Source organism: Moschus berezovskii, chromosome 2 (genome assembly GCF_049115385.1).
Source record: "Moschus berezovskii isolate FMDL1 chromosome 2, NW_MosBer_1.0, whole genome shotgun sequence".
NCBI lineage: Eukaryota > Metazoa > Chordata > Mammalia > Artiodactyla > Moschidae > Moschus > Moschus berezovskii.
The window spans coordinates 34,969,216-34,985,474 of NC_142461.1; the positions used below are offsets into that span (position 1 = coordinate 34,969,216).

Genomic DNA, 16,259 nt, shown 5'->3' on the forward strand with positions numbered 1-16,259 from the left:
GTTCATGGGGTCACAAAGAGTCAGACACAACTGAGTGACTGAACTGAACTTTTCAAAATTCTACAAAATGCTTCTTAATGTTTAGTAATATCCTAGCAAAGGCCATTTCCCCATAAGAGCATCCTTATATTTATCATCTGATATTTGTTAATGAAAAGGCCTATAGTACTGACTGCTGCTATGCCAGTTTTTACTTGGGCACAAACATTATCTTAAGGAAGGTACAATTCCTTAAGAGAAATAAAGTAAACATGAAATAAACACATTTTTAACTTACAGAAATTACAGTTGTACTCCCAGTGCTAAATTTCACCCATTCAACCACTTCATGTGTGTGCACATTCAACCCAGTGTTAACTAACTGAACATTCAGGCCCCTGGTTAAATGTCAGATATGCATGAATATATTCATTTAACAAATATGTAAGTACCTATATTATATCAGTCCCTAACTCCAATATAGATTAAACACAGCTGAAAAGAATATTATTTAACTGAAAAAATATCTTGAAGAAAGTATCCATAATTTATCCCAGGGAGAAAAATAGAAAATATCCAAGAGATTAGGAAGCTCAAATGAGATCAAAGTATACATCTAATTAGAATTAAGGAAAAGGTAATAGAGATAAAGGGAAAGAGCTATATTTTAAATGATAACATGTATCTATCTAAACTAGACCATTTACTACATATAGTCATAAGAAACTGACATCCTGTAGTGCAATTCTGAGCAACAAAAAATATACAACCCAAAAAACAATTACTTAAGCTAAAACCTTTGCTCTATTAAATATGACATCTGTTTGTGATGCTCTGAAATCAGTTTCACAGTTTTTCACTTCATAAATGATTTCCAATTTCTAAATATTTTTCTTGAATTCATAGATTCCTATCATAAATTATAAGGTATCATAAAATATATGTCTCTTTGCAGCCTCAAGTGAAATCAAAGAAATATTAGCTAATACAAACATAATAAAACAGCATATAAAAACCTTTTCAAGCTTATGTAATTTACACAAAAAGTTTCATCTCATAATATGCCATACTAAAAGGCTTTCTGTGCAGTTTATTATAAATATTAGATACACAATACTTCCCACTACAACAAAGAAAACTGTAACATAACTATCACTTCAAATATCTAGTTGATAATAATCATTATAGCATAGTTTCTCTTAGGAACATTTCTACTATTCTACATACCATACAAGAGCAAACAGAATTATACGCACTTTTCAGGTGAAAAAATTAACTACTAAAGTATTAATAACATTCTCTCTAGGTGTAAACAATTATGGATAATTTTTCCAATTTTTTATCATTTAAAATTCTTTCATAATAAACATATCATATTGTCAAAAAATATGGTAAATTTAAAATTCTTTGATAACTACTTCAAGTGAGTCCAAGTTTTCGTTTATTCCTTAAATTCAGATTAAATAACAAAGTAAATGGTAATAAAGTCACTGCTTCCCAAATTATATTTAGTCTAAAAAATTTCTACTGCCATACAAATTTCTGCTCAAAATAAATGAAAAATAGATGAATAATAGATAAAATATTTTAAAACAAACTAAAATGAGAAAATGAAGAGGGAAAGAGTTAAATATATGAAAATAATTGTGAAAGAGCAAGATTTAAGAAGAATCAGCAGTTAATCAATAAACCAACTTCTTCTTAAAGAAGTTGACTAAGTAGGGTTCCAGTTGATCAGCCAATCTGAGTGATAACACTCTGAGTTCACATAGCCAAATGCTGAAATCACTCAAGAAGCTTAGGAAAAGGAACTGCAAATCCTTTATAAAAATAGAAAACATGTCTATAAGGAGCACAAACTTATTCAGTACCTAATTTAAGGTATTACTTTTATTCAGATAATTGAGACCTACTCAAATTAAATAAAACATGTTTTCTTCATTTGAGTTTGAATTTATTTTGATCAAGTCACTTCAAAATACAGATAAAAATGTAATTACAAAATTGATTTTCAACGTAACTTATAAGTGTCAGTCTAGAAAATCATGAATTCATTTCTGAATTAGATTAAATATCAGGAGATAATTTCATAAAGGAATTATCTATAAACCATTAGTTTATTTTAATAGAGTTGTCAAGGATAAATAAATAAAATCATGAACTAGAAGTAGAATATAACATTTAGAGGTTAACTGTTGTAAGCATCAATTTAATGTACAATTCCTCAACTTTTAAGCATTCTTGTGTTTATTATTTTTCACAATCATTAGTTCAGTTCAGTTCAGTCACTCAGTCGTGTCCGACTCTCCGCGACCCCATGAATCACAGCAGGCCAGGCCTCCCTGTCCATCACCAACTCCTGGAGCTCACTCAAACTCATGTCCACAGAGTCGGTGATGCCATCCAGCCATCTCATTCTCTGTCGTCCCCTTCTCCTCCCGCCCCCAACCTTTCCCAGCATCAGAGTCTTTTCCTCAACTTTTAAGCATTCTTGTGTTTATTATTTTTCACAATCATTAGTTAATCATTAGATATTTTGAGAGTTAAGAATTCCTGAGATTTTGGTATTTTAATCATCATACTTATATTTGATTGTGTTCTTCCTGAAATGAAATATTTTCTTCTCTGTGCTTTACTAGGAAACAAGACTTTTTCAAATGCAAATATCTGAGCCCAGGTGAAAAAAAACCCAGCTATGTGGAATCCACCAGCTACATCCTCCCAGATATGATAAGGGGCTGGGGATGTGAAAAGTGGCCACCCACCACATCCAACTCTTACAGTAAACAAGGAAATAAGAAGTGAACAATAAAGAAAGCAGAATTGGCCCCAGATAGTTAGATGCATATGAAAGAAATGATTTCAGCGAGCCCAGACACGCATTTTCCAGAAATTTTGTTGCTGTTATTAGGTTGCTCATTCATATCAAACTCTTTGCAACTCCATGGACTGCAGTACACCAGGCTTTCTAGTCCTTCATCATCTCCTGGAGCTTGCTCAATCTCAAGTCTACTGAACCAGTGATGCCATCCAACCATCTCATTCTCTGTAGTCCCCTTCTACACCTGCCTGCAATCTTTCCCAGCATCGGGGTCTTTTCTAGTGAGTCTGCTCTTCACAGCAGGTGGCCAAAGTATTGGACCTTCAGCTTCAATATCAGTCCTTCCATTGAATATTCAGGATTGATTTCCTTTAGGATTGACTGGTTTGATCTCCTTGAGTCCCAGGGACTCTCAAGGGTCTTCTTCAACACCACAATTGGAAAGCATCAATTCTTCAGCACTGAGCCTTCTTTACGGTCCAATTCTCACATCCTCACATGCTTACTGAAAACCAAAGCTTTGACTATCTGGAACTTTGTCTGGCAAAGTAATGTCTCTGCTTATTGATACGCTGTCTAGGTTTGTCACAGTTTTCCTTCAAAGGAGCAAGCATCTTTTAATTTCACGGCTGCAGTCACCATCCACAGTGATTTCAGAGTCCAAGAAAATAAAGTCTGTCACTCTTTCCAATGCTTCCCCAACTATTTGCCATGAAGTGATGGGAACAGATGCCATGATCTTTGTTTTTTGAATTGAGTTTTAATCCAGCCTTTTCACTGTCCTCTTTCACTTTCATCAAGAGGCTCTTTAGTTCTTCTTCACTTTCTGCCATAAAGGTAGTGTCATCTGCATATCTGAGGTTATTGATATTTCTCCTGGCAATCTTGATTCTAGCTTGCTCTTCATCCAGCCCAGCATTTCTCATGATGTACTCTGCATATAAGTTAAATAAGCAGGGTGACAATATACAGCCTTGACATACTTCTTTCCCAATCTGGAACCAGTCTGTTGTTCCATGTCTGGTTCTAACTGTTGCTTCTTAACCTGCATACAGATTTTTCAGAAGACAGGTCAGATGGTCTAGTATTCCCCACCTCTTGAAGAATTTTCCACAGTTTGTTGAAATCCACACAGTCAAAAGCTTTAGTGTAGTCACTGAAGCAGAAATAGCTCTTTTTCTGAAATTCTCTTGCTTTTTTGATTATCCAACGGATGTTGAAAATTTCATCACTGGTTCCTGTGCCTTTTCTAAATCCAGTTTTCACATCTGGAAGTTCTCAGTTCACGTACTGCTGAAGCCTGGCTTGGGGGATTTTGAGCATGATCTTATTAGCAAGCAAAATGAGTGCAATTGTGTGGGGTAGTTTGAACATTCTCTGGCATTGCCTTTCTTTGGGATTGAAATGAAAACTGACCTTTTCCAGCCCTGTGGCCACTGCTGAGTTTTCCAAATTAGCTGGCATATTGAATGCAGCATTTTCACAGCATCATATTTTAGGATTTGAAATAGCTCAGCTGGAATTCCATCACCTCCACTATCTTTATTTGTAGTGATGCTTCCTAAGGTCCATTTGATCTCACACCAGCATGTCTGGCTCTAGCTGAGTGATCACACCATCATGGTTATGCAGGTTATTAAGATCTGTTTTATATAGTTCTGTTTATCTTTGCCACCTCTTCTTAATATCTTTTGCTTCTGTTAGGTCCACACCATTTCTGTCCTTTATTGCTCCCATCTTTGCATGAAATGTTCCCTTGTTACATCTAATTTTCTTGAAGAGAACTCTAGTCTTTCCCATTCTACTGTTTTCCTCTATTTCTTTGCATTGTTCACTTAGGCTTTCTTATCTCTCCTGCTGTTCTTTGGAAATCTGCATTCAGATGCGTATATCATTCCTTTTCTCCTTTGCCTTTCCCTTCTCTTCTTTTCTCAACTTTTCGTAGGGCCTCCTCAGACAACCATTTTACATCTTTGCTTTTTTTTTTCCCCGGGGATGGTTTTGATCACTGCCTCCTATACAATGTTATGAATCTCTGTCCATAGTTCTTCATGCACTCTATCAGATTTAATCCCTTGAATCTATTTGTCACTTCCACTGTATAATCAAAAGGGATTTGATTTAGGTCATACCTGAATGGCCTAGTTGATTTCCTTACTTTCTTCAATTTACATCTGAATTTGGCAATAAGGAGTTCATGATATGAGCCACAGTCAGCTCCCAATCTTGTTTTGCTGACTGTATAGAGCTTTTCTCATTGGTTGCAAAGAATGTAACCAATCCGATTTCAGTATTGACCATATGGTGATGTCCATGTGGACCAGTCCCTTGTCTTGCTGGAACAGGGTGTTTGCTAAGACCTGTGCATTCTCTTGGCAGTACTCTGTTCACCTCTGCCCTGCTTTATTTTGTACTCCAAGGCCAAACTTGCCTATTATTCCAGGTATCCCTTGACTTTTGCATTCCAGTTCCCTATGATGGAAAGGATATCTTTTTTATTTTCCTTTTTGGTGCTATTTCTAGAAGATCATATAGGTCTTCACAGAACCATTCAGTTTCAGCTTTCAGCATTAGTGGTTGGGGCATAGACTTGGGTTACTTTGATACTGAATGGTTTGCCTTGGAAATGAACTGAGATCATTCTGTTGATTTTGAGATTGCACCCAAGTACTGCATTTCAGACTCTTTTTTGACTGAGGGCTACTCCATTTCTTCTAAGGGATTCTTGCCCACAGTAGTAGATATAATGGTCATCTGAATTAAATTTGCCTATTCTGGTCCATGTTAGTTCACTGATACCTAAAATGTCAACGTTCAATTTTGCCATCTCTGTTTGACCACTTCCAATTTACCTTGATTCATGGACCTAACATTCCAGGTTCCTATGCAATATTTGTTCTTTACAGCATTGGACTTACTTTCACCACCAGACACATCCACAACTGTGTGTTGCTTCACTTTTGCTTAGCCTTTTCATTCCTTCTGGAGCTATTTCTCCACTCTTCATATTGGGCACTAATGACCTGGGGAGTTCATCTTTCAGTGTTGTACCTTTTTGCCTTTTCATACTGTTTCCCATATATAGAAGATCACTAAATCTCTTCTTATGAGAGATCTGGATTTTCTTAATTAAGAGTAATCTTTTCATATTCAGATTACCTGCTGCCTTGCTGCAAACTTGTATATAGCCTGGCTCCTCCACACCTCCTTGGAGGTTGTTCTCTGGGTCACCTGAGATACTCTCTTCTAATAAAATCTAACTCTCAACATTTAGGTTGCGTGTATTTTTTTTCTAGTCGACATCTTCTAAAAATTATCTACATATGAAAAAAGCAACTTTTTATGTAAACAGAAATACATATTCTTTGAAAAAAATGCAGTAAGGAAAAAAAGGTAGAAATAATCACATCACACAAAATTATGTAAATATTTTGCAGTCTCTCTCATATTTAACAGACACGATCCAATACCACATGTTTTTATTCTTAACGTTAATATTGTAACATGAACATTTCCTTATGCATGATTTTTAAAGACTTTGTCGCAGAGAGTTGGACACGACTGAGAGACTGAACTGAACTGAACTGAACTGAGTATTGTATGATCAACTAGATTGAAACATTTACTTGTGGTTAAGGATTAAGACTCCTTGTATGGTTTTGTTGCTATAAATATGAGTGCAATAAACATCACTGCATAGAATCTCTAGGCATCACTGAGGATAATTGATATTTCTTTAATATAAATTAAGATAGGAATGATTGAATCAAGGCTAAGAAAAAGTTTTGAACATGAGTGTGCTACATAGTTCTTTTAAGCTTAATTAATCAGGAAACACAATGAACAGTCATCTGAAAGTAACATAATTTTTGTTAAAAATGTACCCTTTTTCTGTCTTTCTGTATTTTAGATTTGTCCATCATTCTTTTGTAAATTAACAATATTGAGAGATAATTTACATAAAATAAAATACATACATTTTAAGTGTTGAGTTGGGTAAGTTTTGACAAATGTAAGTAGGCATATAACCACCAAAATCAAGATATAGAACATTTGCACTTCCCCCAAAATTATTATTTTCTTATCCTTTATACACCTTACAAACATTATTTTAAAACACTATAATTTTAGTTTGTATCAGTCATTCTTTTAAGAAAATTAAGAAGAAGAAATCTTAATCTTTGTATTAAGCAGAATTTATAGGATTTCCTAGGCAAGCATACTGGAGTGGGTTGCTAATTCCTTCTCCAGGGGATCTTCCCAACCCAGGAATTGAACCCACATCTCCAGCATCTCCTACAATGGCAGGCACATTCTTACCAGTAAGCCACCACAGAATGCTTAATGTTAATACTGTTTTACCAAGGTGTTGAAAACAATATTCAACATCTTTGTAGGATGCAAACATGTCTGCATTCAGACATGGCCAAAAAGCCAATGTATCCCAGCACTGCTTGCTATCTAGAAACCCTGGTCCCCTCTCTCTCTCTCTCTCTGTTTTCTACTGTTTTTTATTTTGTACTGGAGTATAGTTTTGGCTCAGATGATAAAGAATCTGCCTGCAATGAGAGAGACTTAGTTTTAATCCCTGGGTTGGGAAAATAACCCTGGAGAAAGGAATGGCTATCCACTCCAGTATTCTTGCCTGGAGAATTCCACGGACAGAGGAGCTTGGCAGACTACAGTCTAAAGGATCACTAAGAGTAGGACATGACTGAGCAACTAACACTTTCACTTTTTCACTTTTCACAGTTGGTCACAATGTTGTGGTAGTTTCAGGTGTACAGCAAAGTGAATCAGTTTTATACACACACACACAGACAGATACACACACACACACACACTCACACATATATCCACTCATTTTTAGATTATGTTCCCATACAGGTCATTGCAGAGTGTTGAGTAGAGTTCCCTGTGATATACAAAAGGTCTTTATTAGTTACCTATTTTATATATAGGAGTGCAAATATGTCAGTCCCAATCTCCCAATTTACTCCTCCCCCTTCTTACCCCCTGGTAACCATAAGTTTGCTTTCTACATCTATAACTCTTATTTTTATTTTATAGATAAGTTCATTTGTACCAACTTTTTAGATTCCACATATAAGCTTTATAATATAATACTTGTCTTTCTCTGTCTGACTAACTTAACTCAGAATGACAATCTCTAGAACAGCCAAAGCAATTTTGGGGGAAAAAAGAGCTGAAGGAATCAAGCTCTGTGATTTCAGACTATACTACAAAGCTACAGTAATCAAAACAGTATGGTACTGGCACAAAACAGAAATATACACCACTGGTCTCCTCTTAATCCTGTAGAGTCTTCTCTCTCTGGTAACTATCAGGTAGTCCTGCATACCTAGCCCAGCCATTACCTAACTGCTGCTGCTGCTAAGTCATTTCAGTCGTGTCGGACTCTGTGTGACCCCATAGACGGAAGCCCACCAGGCTCTCCTGTCCCTGGGATTCTCCAGGCAAGAACACTGGAGTGGGTTGTCATTTCCTTCTCCAATGTGTGAAAGCGAAAAGTGAAAGTGAAGTCGTTCAGTGGTGTCCGACCCTTAGCGACCCCACGGACTGCAGCCTACCAGGCTCCTCCATCCATGGGATTTTCTAGGCAAGAGTACTGGAGTGACTTGCCATTGCCTTCTCCAATTACCTAACTACTCATAGTAAACTCCCTCATAAACCAGGCCACTATTCATTGCAGCACCCTCTTATCTGGTACCCTTTCCTATAGATTCTAGATGCTTCAACAACTAATGAATTATAGTCTTTGCCTTTTCAGCTCATACAGGACTGCCATGCTCTTCTCTAACTCCAGCTACATAGAGTTTGTTCTGGAAATTTTCCCAGCCATGGTGATAGTGAAGTTCAACTTCTAAATTTTCCCTCTATCATTTGCATTCTGTGACTTGTGATGCTTTCCAATGCCTAAATATAATTGCTTCAAATATAATTTTACAGTTATTTATGAGGAGAAGGCTAGTCTGGTAAAAAATACTCTATCAGGGCCAGAAGCAGTAAAAAAATTGTTTACTCCTATTTTTCTCTAAAAATAATTTATACAATTTCCTATTCTATATTTCTTCTTGATCTTTTCATTAACAGTTTAGTTTATGAAAATTGCCATACCATGTATTCACTCATGGTAAATAATTACTCAGATTAATAACTTGAGTTCTGACAAGTCTGAGAAATCACCAAGCAATAATAAATTAGTTTTTTCATATTTGAATTTTACCTCTAAATTCAGGAGCATGGTAACTATGCGCTATTTCCATATGCTTCAGTGTTTCCTGAAGTCCAGAAATCTAAAAAGTAAAATCCAAAGGTAAGAGGTTATATGCTAAATGACTCCAAAATGGGTTAAAATGCTTAAATACTGATTTAAAATATAGGAAATATTGTCTCTCTTGCATTAATTCCTATGTGTTTTTAAAATTTACATATTAATTGCAATAAAAGAAAACATAATTTTAAGTCTAAATTCAAGTTCACAGCAAGAATTAAGTATCTATTATGGGTAAATATTTGAAACATTTATTTCAAAGCACAGTTTCCTGAACCACGAATACTTGCCATGCACTTTTAATAATAATTATTAAGGTCTCTACTTTGAGTTTTCTCCCCTGTTGAAATTGCTTCAAAATAGCCTAATTTATCTTCATATCCATGAAAAGATGAGGTAAATATTACTTGGGAAGTAAAATATGAAGAGACTGTTGCTATCCTAAAAACTCTTAGCTCATTTTCCATCCACAAACACTCCTTGTTTTATTAAACTTATTCTATAGTTAAGAACATTTGTGAGTTTGGTAGCATACTATTTACCTATATTTCCTGAACAGTAGATTTAAATTAAAAATTCAACCTTAAAAAGCTGTCTTATCCCTCATATGATTATACCAACAAAATATATCATGTTTAATTATATACAGATACACATATTTTTCTATTGTCACTGAGCAGTAGTTAATCCTTCCTTCTTTCTTTGTTTTCTTCTTTACTTTATGAACATCTACTTTCTAGCACAATAAGATGCCTTAAATGCTCACCCAGGCTCATCTTATATTTGCTTCACCCAGACTACTATCAGCTACTTCTTCAGGAAGCACCACTTCCTCTTACAGGAGAATAGTATTAGAAACTGTAGTGTCGTTATTTCTAGAGCCTCTCTGCAGATAGACCTAGAAATACATGCATGAATATATATATACACACACGTATTTTTAGAATATTTCCTGAATTGAACCTCATGATCCAAAAAAGACTGCATGTAATTTATTATACATATATATATATATATATACACACTAAAAATAAATTATATTTTATCCTTTTTAAAAAATGGGGCTCTAATTCCAAATTTTGGACATTTGGGGGAATTTTGTAAAGTTGAAAATAATTAAATTACAGATGGTTCCATAAGATTGAAATAAACTTAAAAGTGACCACACTGCTTACTATCTATCAAAAGAATTTGGAAACACATACTTATTAGATTTTTGTCATCGCACAGTATACTTTCACTCTTTTATATATGAACTAAATAACATTAAAAATTTTACAATCTAACCCTTTTTCATGCAAAGTATTTGAGAAAACACAGTAAGCTAAATGGCCATTAAGATAAATTTTTAAGGAAATGAAAAGGGTTGGGAAGATTTCCTGGAGAATTCTATGGACTGTATGGTCCATGGGGTCACAAAGACTGAGCAACTTTCACTTTCACTTCACTTTCAAGGAAATGACAGTGAATGAGAGACAGGTCAATGAGGTCAGAGCTCTAAGGATCTTACGGATGCTGTGGCAGAAGCCATAGAATAAGCAAGTTATATTAGGTTCACACGCTAAAGAACCACCCAGAACAATGTACCTAAGCACCAGGAATATAACCAAACCAGTCACACTATGCTAGATAGCGACGACCAAGAGGACACCATGCAGACTTTGGGCCAGTGGATACAGAAATGTCCCTTGTACTAGGTGTCATCTGGGAAGAGTGAGAAGAGGAGGCTATTTGAAAACAGATAATTAACACTGATTGTTATGCTTTAGCTAAATAATCAGTTAATATAACATCCAAATACCCTATGTTAAATTCAAAGAGACTGGATAGTCTTTAATAGCAGGTTATGTTTTATTTCATCTTCAGTGGGAATTGCAGTTCAAAGACAAAACAAGTTGTAGATACAGTTCTTTACTAAACATCTAAATGTGTAAAATTCAACCCTTCCTCACAGAATGATTTTCATTTTTAAACATGTTTTTATTTCAGATACATATCAATCATAAGGCAAGTAATTTTACCTTTGCTTAATGTGTAAGAAAAGAGACATATATATAAAATTACCTGAACGTTTACATGGCTACTTTGCAGCACAGCTAGGACTGACTCCTACCAGTCCTCATCTTGAGCTTAACTAAACCGGAGGTGAACATTTTGAGAGCCAAAGACTATATGTGGCCTAAATATGTCTCAAAAAAAAAAAAAAAAAAAGGCTTTGATCTAACTTCATATTAGAAACAGGGAACTCATGGCCATTCAGGAAGTTAGCTTATTCCTGATCACAAAGATACTGACTGGAAGATCCAGTGATAGATACAGGTGGCAGATGGAGAAATCAACAATCTGGAGGGGAGTGGAGGCACTTGCCATCATGAATGCTAGAAGGCCCTGATACCCTTGAGTAGTGAAACTTAGTATGAGTGGTCTGTCCTACTAAACCCACATGGTCACTTGGGAATATATGATCAGGTCACTGATAAGTTCCTCCTGGGAGAAGAGTAACAGGAAGATGAGCCTGAGAACAGGGGGGAAAGGAGAGGAAGACAGTAGCAAAAGTCTAAGTTGGTTTGTGGCAGGAAAAGCAGCAGGAGCAACCTGAATCTAGCTCATAGTGTTCCTGGCAATGGAAATGTGCCTCCTGTTAGGACGCTGTGGGAACAGGTTAGATGAAAAGGAGCAAAGGGGTGAAGTTCTGAAGATTTGACAATATAGTGCCATAAAATTGCAAACTATTATTAAACTCTTTTTAGGCAATATTACCATTAATTCATATATTCAAGAACACACAATTAAATTTCAAGCACAAAGAAGGAGATAAGTGATGTTCTCATTTTAGTAACTAAAAATTACACTCAAGAATTACACATTTGATTAATGTATGCCTTAATAAAATCATTCATGCTTTTGCAACCACTGTGCAAACTTCTGTAGCTTCTGAAAGTTTGGCCAAAAATCAGTATCTCCAGAAAAAATAAAATAATGCTAAGCATAGTAGCAGTTTTATATTTTCTAATCAACTGTTACATAATTTCACCATGACCAAGAAACTTTCTGTTTTATTATTCTTGAACTCTATACTAGCTATCCCTCACTCCACCACCCTAGGGCGAGGCCTATACAAAAATACAACAGGAAGAAAAGGGATGTCAATAGCAAAAATGACTGAAAATTGAGTCAGTAACTAGTTGTTTCAAATACTTATTTAGGAGGAAACTGCATGGACTCTCTATTCATCATCTCATCTGTTTCACAACAATATTAAAAGATAGGTCACTATGGCTATATGCATGAAATATATATGTATGAAAAATCTAAGTTTAAAGTGTTTAGGTAAAGGTCCAGGTTACAGCCGTCATAGATGGCATTTAAAACACAGTCTGAGTGTCGTTATGTTTTAATGGTTCAGGTTTTCCCTCTAACAATATTTTAATAATCTCCTAAAAAGTTATATTTTAATTAGGTAATATCAATTCAATAATAATCTTTGTATTTTTTAAGTGGATAAAATATTTTCCTGGATGTTTCCAAATGAATCTTTTTTACAACTGACAATTGGTGAAAATCATTTAAAATTTAACTCAGAAACAAAAACCAGTATTTCTGATAATGTTATAAAAAATATAAATGGTTAAATATCATTTTCAGGTAGCTTGGGTGGTCTCTTTACCTGTCCTTTTGCTCTGTCCCTTTCCAAAGAGGTCAACATTTTCTGCTTCAGTAAAGCTTGGTGCTTTTCATGTAATACTCTTATAGCTGGTTCATATGATGCATAATGTAACTTCAACCTATGGAAAATAAAGGGCATCATAAAGGGTAATTGAGCCAAATCAGTGATTTCCACTTAACATTCTGAACCTCTTTTCTCCTATTTTTTGCATTTGAATGAAAAGTGAAAATCATATAAAGGTCAATACAACAAAGCCAAGAAAGTATTATTTGTCATGCAGCTTCCCAGCAACCTGGCTGGAGGTGGGACAGTCACCTTTCTCTTGAGTTGGTCAGTTCTCTATTTCCTTTTGCTCTATTCAAGTATGCACCCAGAAGTCACTGCCATTCATTGACAGGAAAGAAAATTTCAGTTTATTTAATTCAAAAACAATTTTCAACAAGACAAGGGCTACAAACAATGGATGATTAAATAGAGTGTTATTCACATCAAAATTAAGGATGGTCTTGAAAACAAGTATGAATAACCTCATATTAAGAAAATTAAGTATTTTATTCCTTTGTATATATGTTCTACAATGTGTTCATTGAATATTATGCTATCTATTTTGTTCCAAACATTGTATTAGGCACTTTTATTATCACAGTTTTCACAGATAAGAAACAATTACAATGAGCACACAAATTGGCGGAGCCAGGCTTCCAATGTTTATTTGATTTCAAAATCCAAGCTCTTTTCATTACATTGTACTACTTCTCAATCAATGTTTTGTTAAGAGGAAAACAGACCATTTCATTTTTTTTCTGAATTTTTATGGACTTAGAACAATTTTATGAACCAAAAACACAAAAAAATAAGGCCAAAATATGAGAGCAAAAGAATAGATTAATTCAATGACTTAATGACTCTCACACTCTAAAGGTCTTCCACACACACCGCCCCCGCCCCGGAGTTAATGCAGTCTCTCTATTATTAAAGTGGTATTTATTTCTACAGGGATTCAATTAAGAAAAATCAGAAAAATACTAATTTGTAACATACTGCTAAGTTGAAAGTATATTGATTCTGAAGCTCCACAGGATAGCCTATGATTAAGAAATCATAATAGCCACAATGACCATAACCACTACAAAATACAGCAGTTATCATGACCATCCCAAAGTCACGTTGTTCAAATGTGGCTATTTAAATTTAAGCTTAAATTAATTACAATTAAATAAACAACAGAAATCTAATTCATCAGTTGTACTAGCCACTTTGAAAGTGCTTATAGAGGATGTGACTAGTGACTATCATATGGGATAGTGTAGATATAAATTATTAATAATATAACAGAAAGTGCCATTGGGCAGTGCTCCCTAGAACAAGCAAAGGAGAATTTTATTTAGAGATTATAAATTTTTATTTTGAGCGGAAGGTGGTCAGGGGTGGTCAGCTGCTTCTGCACTTTACTCTCCATGCTTAAGAATTTGGTGAATATTATTATGTTCCTCCAATGACTTTGCACAGCATGCTGACCCCACTCTTTCACTCTATTAATCCATACTTTATAATTCATTTCCTTTAGATATAGGTCCCTCAACCCTCTCACTCTCCAGTCTGACTCAGGTGACAACTTCTTGGCTGGCATAGCAACAAACAGTATATTTCACTGTATTTCTGCTTAGCTACTCCCCCATCACACACCTTAATAAAATCCATGGGAACCCTAAGAGCAAGGACCTAAATTTGTTCATTTTTCTATTTCAAACACATGGTATAGCCTGGCACCCAGTAAATGCTCAATAAATACTCAGTGAATAACTTTACATGGAACATCCTTCTATGGCCAAATTGCTTAAAACTAATTAAATAATTATTTAATAAATAGGCCAACAAATATCAGCAGCTTACCTTTTGAGGTCATTAATTAATTTGCTTTTCTCCTGGACTATTCTCCTGTGGTGCATTCGATGAAAATCACGTTCTTTCTGAGCTTTCAGCAAATCTTCTCTAGCCTTGCTGTAAAAATAAAAATAACAAACACCTTAAAACTCACTGCTATTCTTTACTGAAAAGATATTTATTTATCAGTTCTAATCCAGTGTGAAAGTGAAAGAGGAGAGTGAAAAAGATGGCTTAAAGCTCAACATTCAGAAAACTAAGATCATGGCATCCAGTCCCATCACTTCATGGCAAACAGATGGGGAAACAGTGGAAACAGTGGCTGACTTTATTTTGGGGGGCTCCAAGATCACTGCAGATGGTGACTGCAGCCATGAAATTAAAAGACGCTTACTCCTTGGAAAGTTATGATCAACCTAGATAGCATATTAAAAAGCAGAGACATTACTTTTCAACCAAGGTCAATCTAGTCAAGGCTATGGTTTTTCCAATAGTCATGTATGAATGTGAGAGTTGGACTATAAAGAAAGTTGAGTGCGGAATAATTGATGCTTATGAACTGTGGTGCTGGAGAAGACTCTTGAGAGTCCCTTGGACTACAAGGAGATCCAACCAGTCTATCCTAAAGGAGATCAGTCCTGGGTGTTCACTGGAAGGACTGATGTTGAAGCTGAAACTCCAAAACTTTGGCCACCTGATGTGAAGAGCTGACTCATTTGAAAAGACCCTGATGCTGGGAAAGATTGAGGGCAGGAGAAGTGGACAACAGAGGATGAGATGTTTGGATGGCATCACCAACTCAATGGACATGAGTTTGGGTAAACTCCAGGAGTTGGTGATGGACAGGGACCTGGCATGCTGCAGTCCATGGGATTGCAAAGAGTTGGACACAACTGAGCGACTGGACTGAACTGAATCCAGTACTGAATAATTCAAAAGATGATTTAAAATAAAAAATTCCACTATATTTTCATTGAAATATCCCTACCAACATAACCTATATTGGGGATGGGTGATAAACAAACTAAAACCTGTACTTTCAAAAATATCAGTCATTCACATTTCATTTAAATAAAGAAAATTAAAGCTATTTTTCCACAATAACTTACAATCCATCTATTTTCAAAGACAATATGTTTACAAGATTGAAATACATACAAAATAGAATAATTCAAAATAATTACAAATGAACTGAGACTTAACCAAATTTAATTCTGAACTTGCTTGAATACATGGTTAAGTGGGTTACTTAGTTCTGATAACTGTAAAAAAAAAAAAAAAAGCATATAAATTCTAGAAAAATCAAGATTTCATTCTGGTAAGGCATGTGAAAAGTCTACACCACCTACAGATCATATTACATATTACGAATAACTGGTAACTTAAGGAGAAAAGTCTCCAATGTCAGTGCTGTGACACAGAAGCATTCTTTAACTAGATGTATCTTCTGCAGATCCCTGGCATAAAGCAAGCAAGAGTATTCTTTCTAATCCCAAGTCATATGTGAAGAAAATTAATGGGAATGTTTCATCCACCACTACAATGTAAGTCAATTTAAATGTAACAGTGTAAAGTATAATTTATAATAGAAAAGTAGTTATCTAAAAGTCTTA

General features: G+C 35.1%; 1 protein-coding gene across 2 annotated transcripts in view; it reads right to left on the minus strand.

Annotated features, from left to right (window-relative positions):
- The window catches only part of SPAG16 (sperm associated antigen 16), a 1,112,034-nt gene that overhangs the window by 1,044,280 nt on the left and 51,495 nt on the right, over positions 1–16,259 (minus strand). For both annotated transcript variants that reach the window (XM_055398454.2, XM_088842002.1), the window contains exons 6-8: positions 14,656–14,763; positions 12,763–12,880; positions 9,048–9,117 (exon numbers count right to left, since the gene is read on the minus strand). In XM_055398454.2, coding sequence (XP_055254429.2) covers positions 9,048–9,117; positions 12,763–12,880; positions 14,656–14,763 — 296 coding nt within the window. The remainder of the gene's footprint in view (positions 1–9,047; positions 9,118–12,762; positions 12,881–14,655; positions 14,764–16,259) is intronic.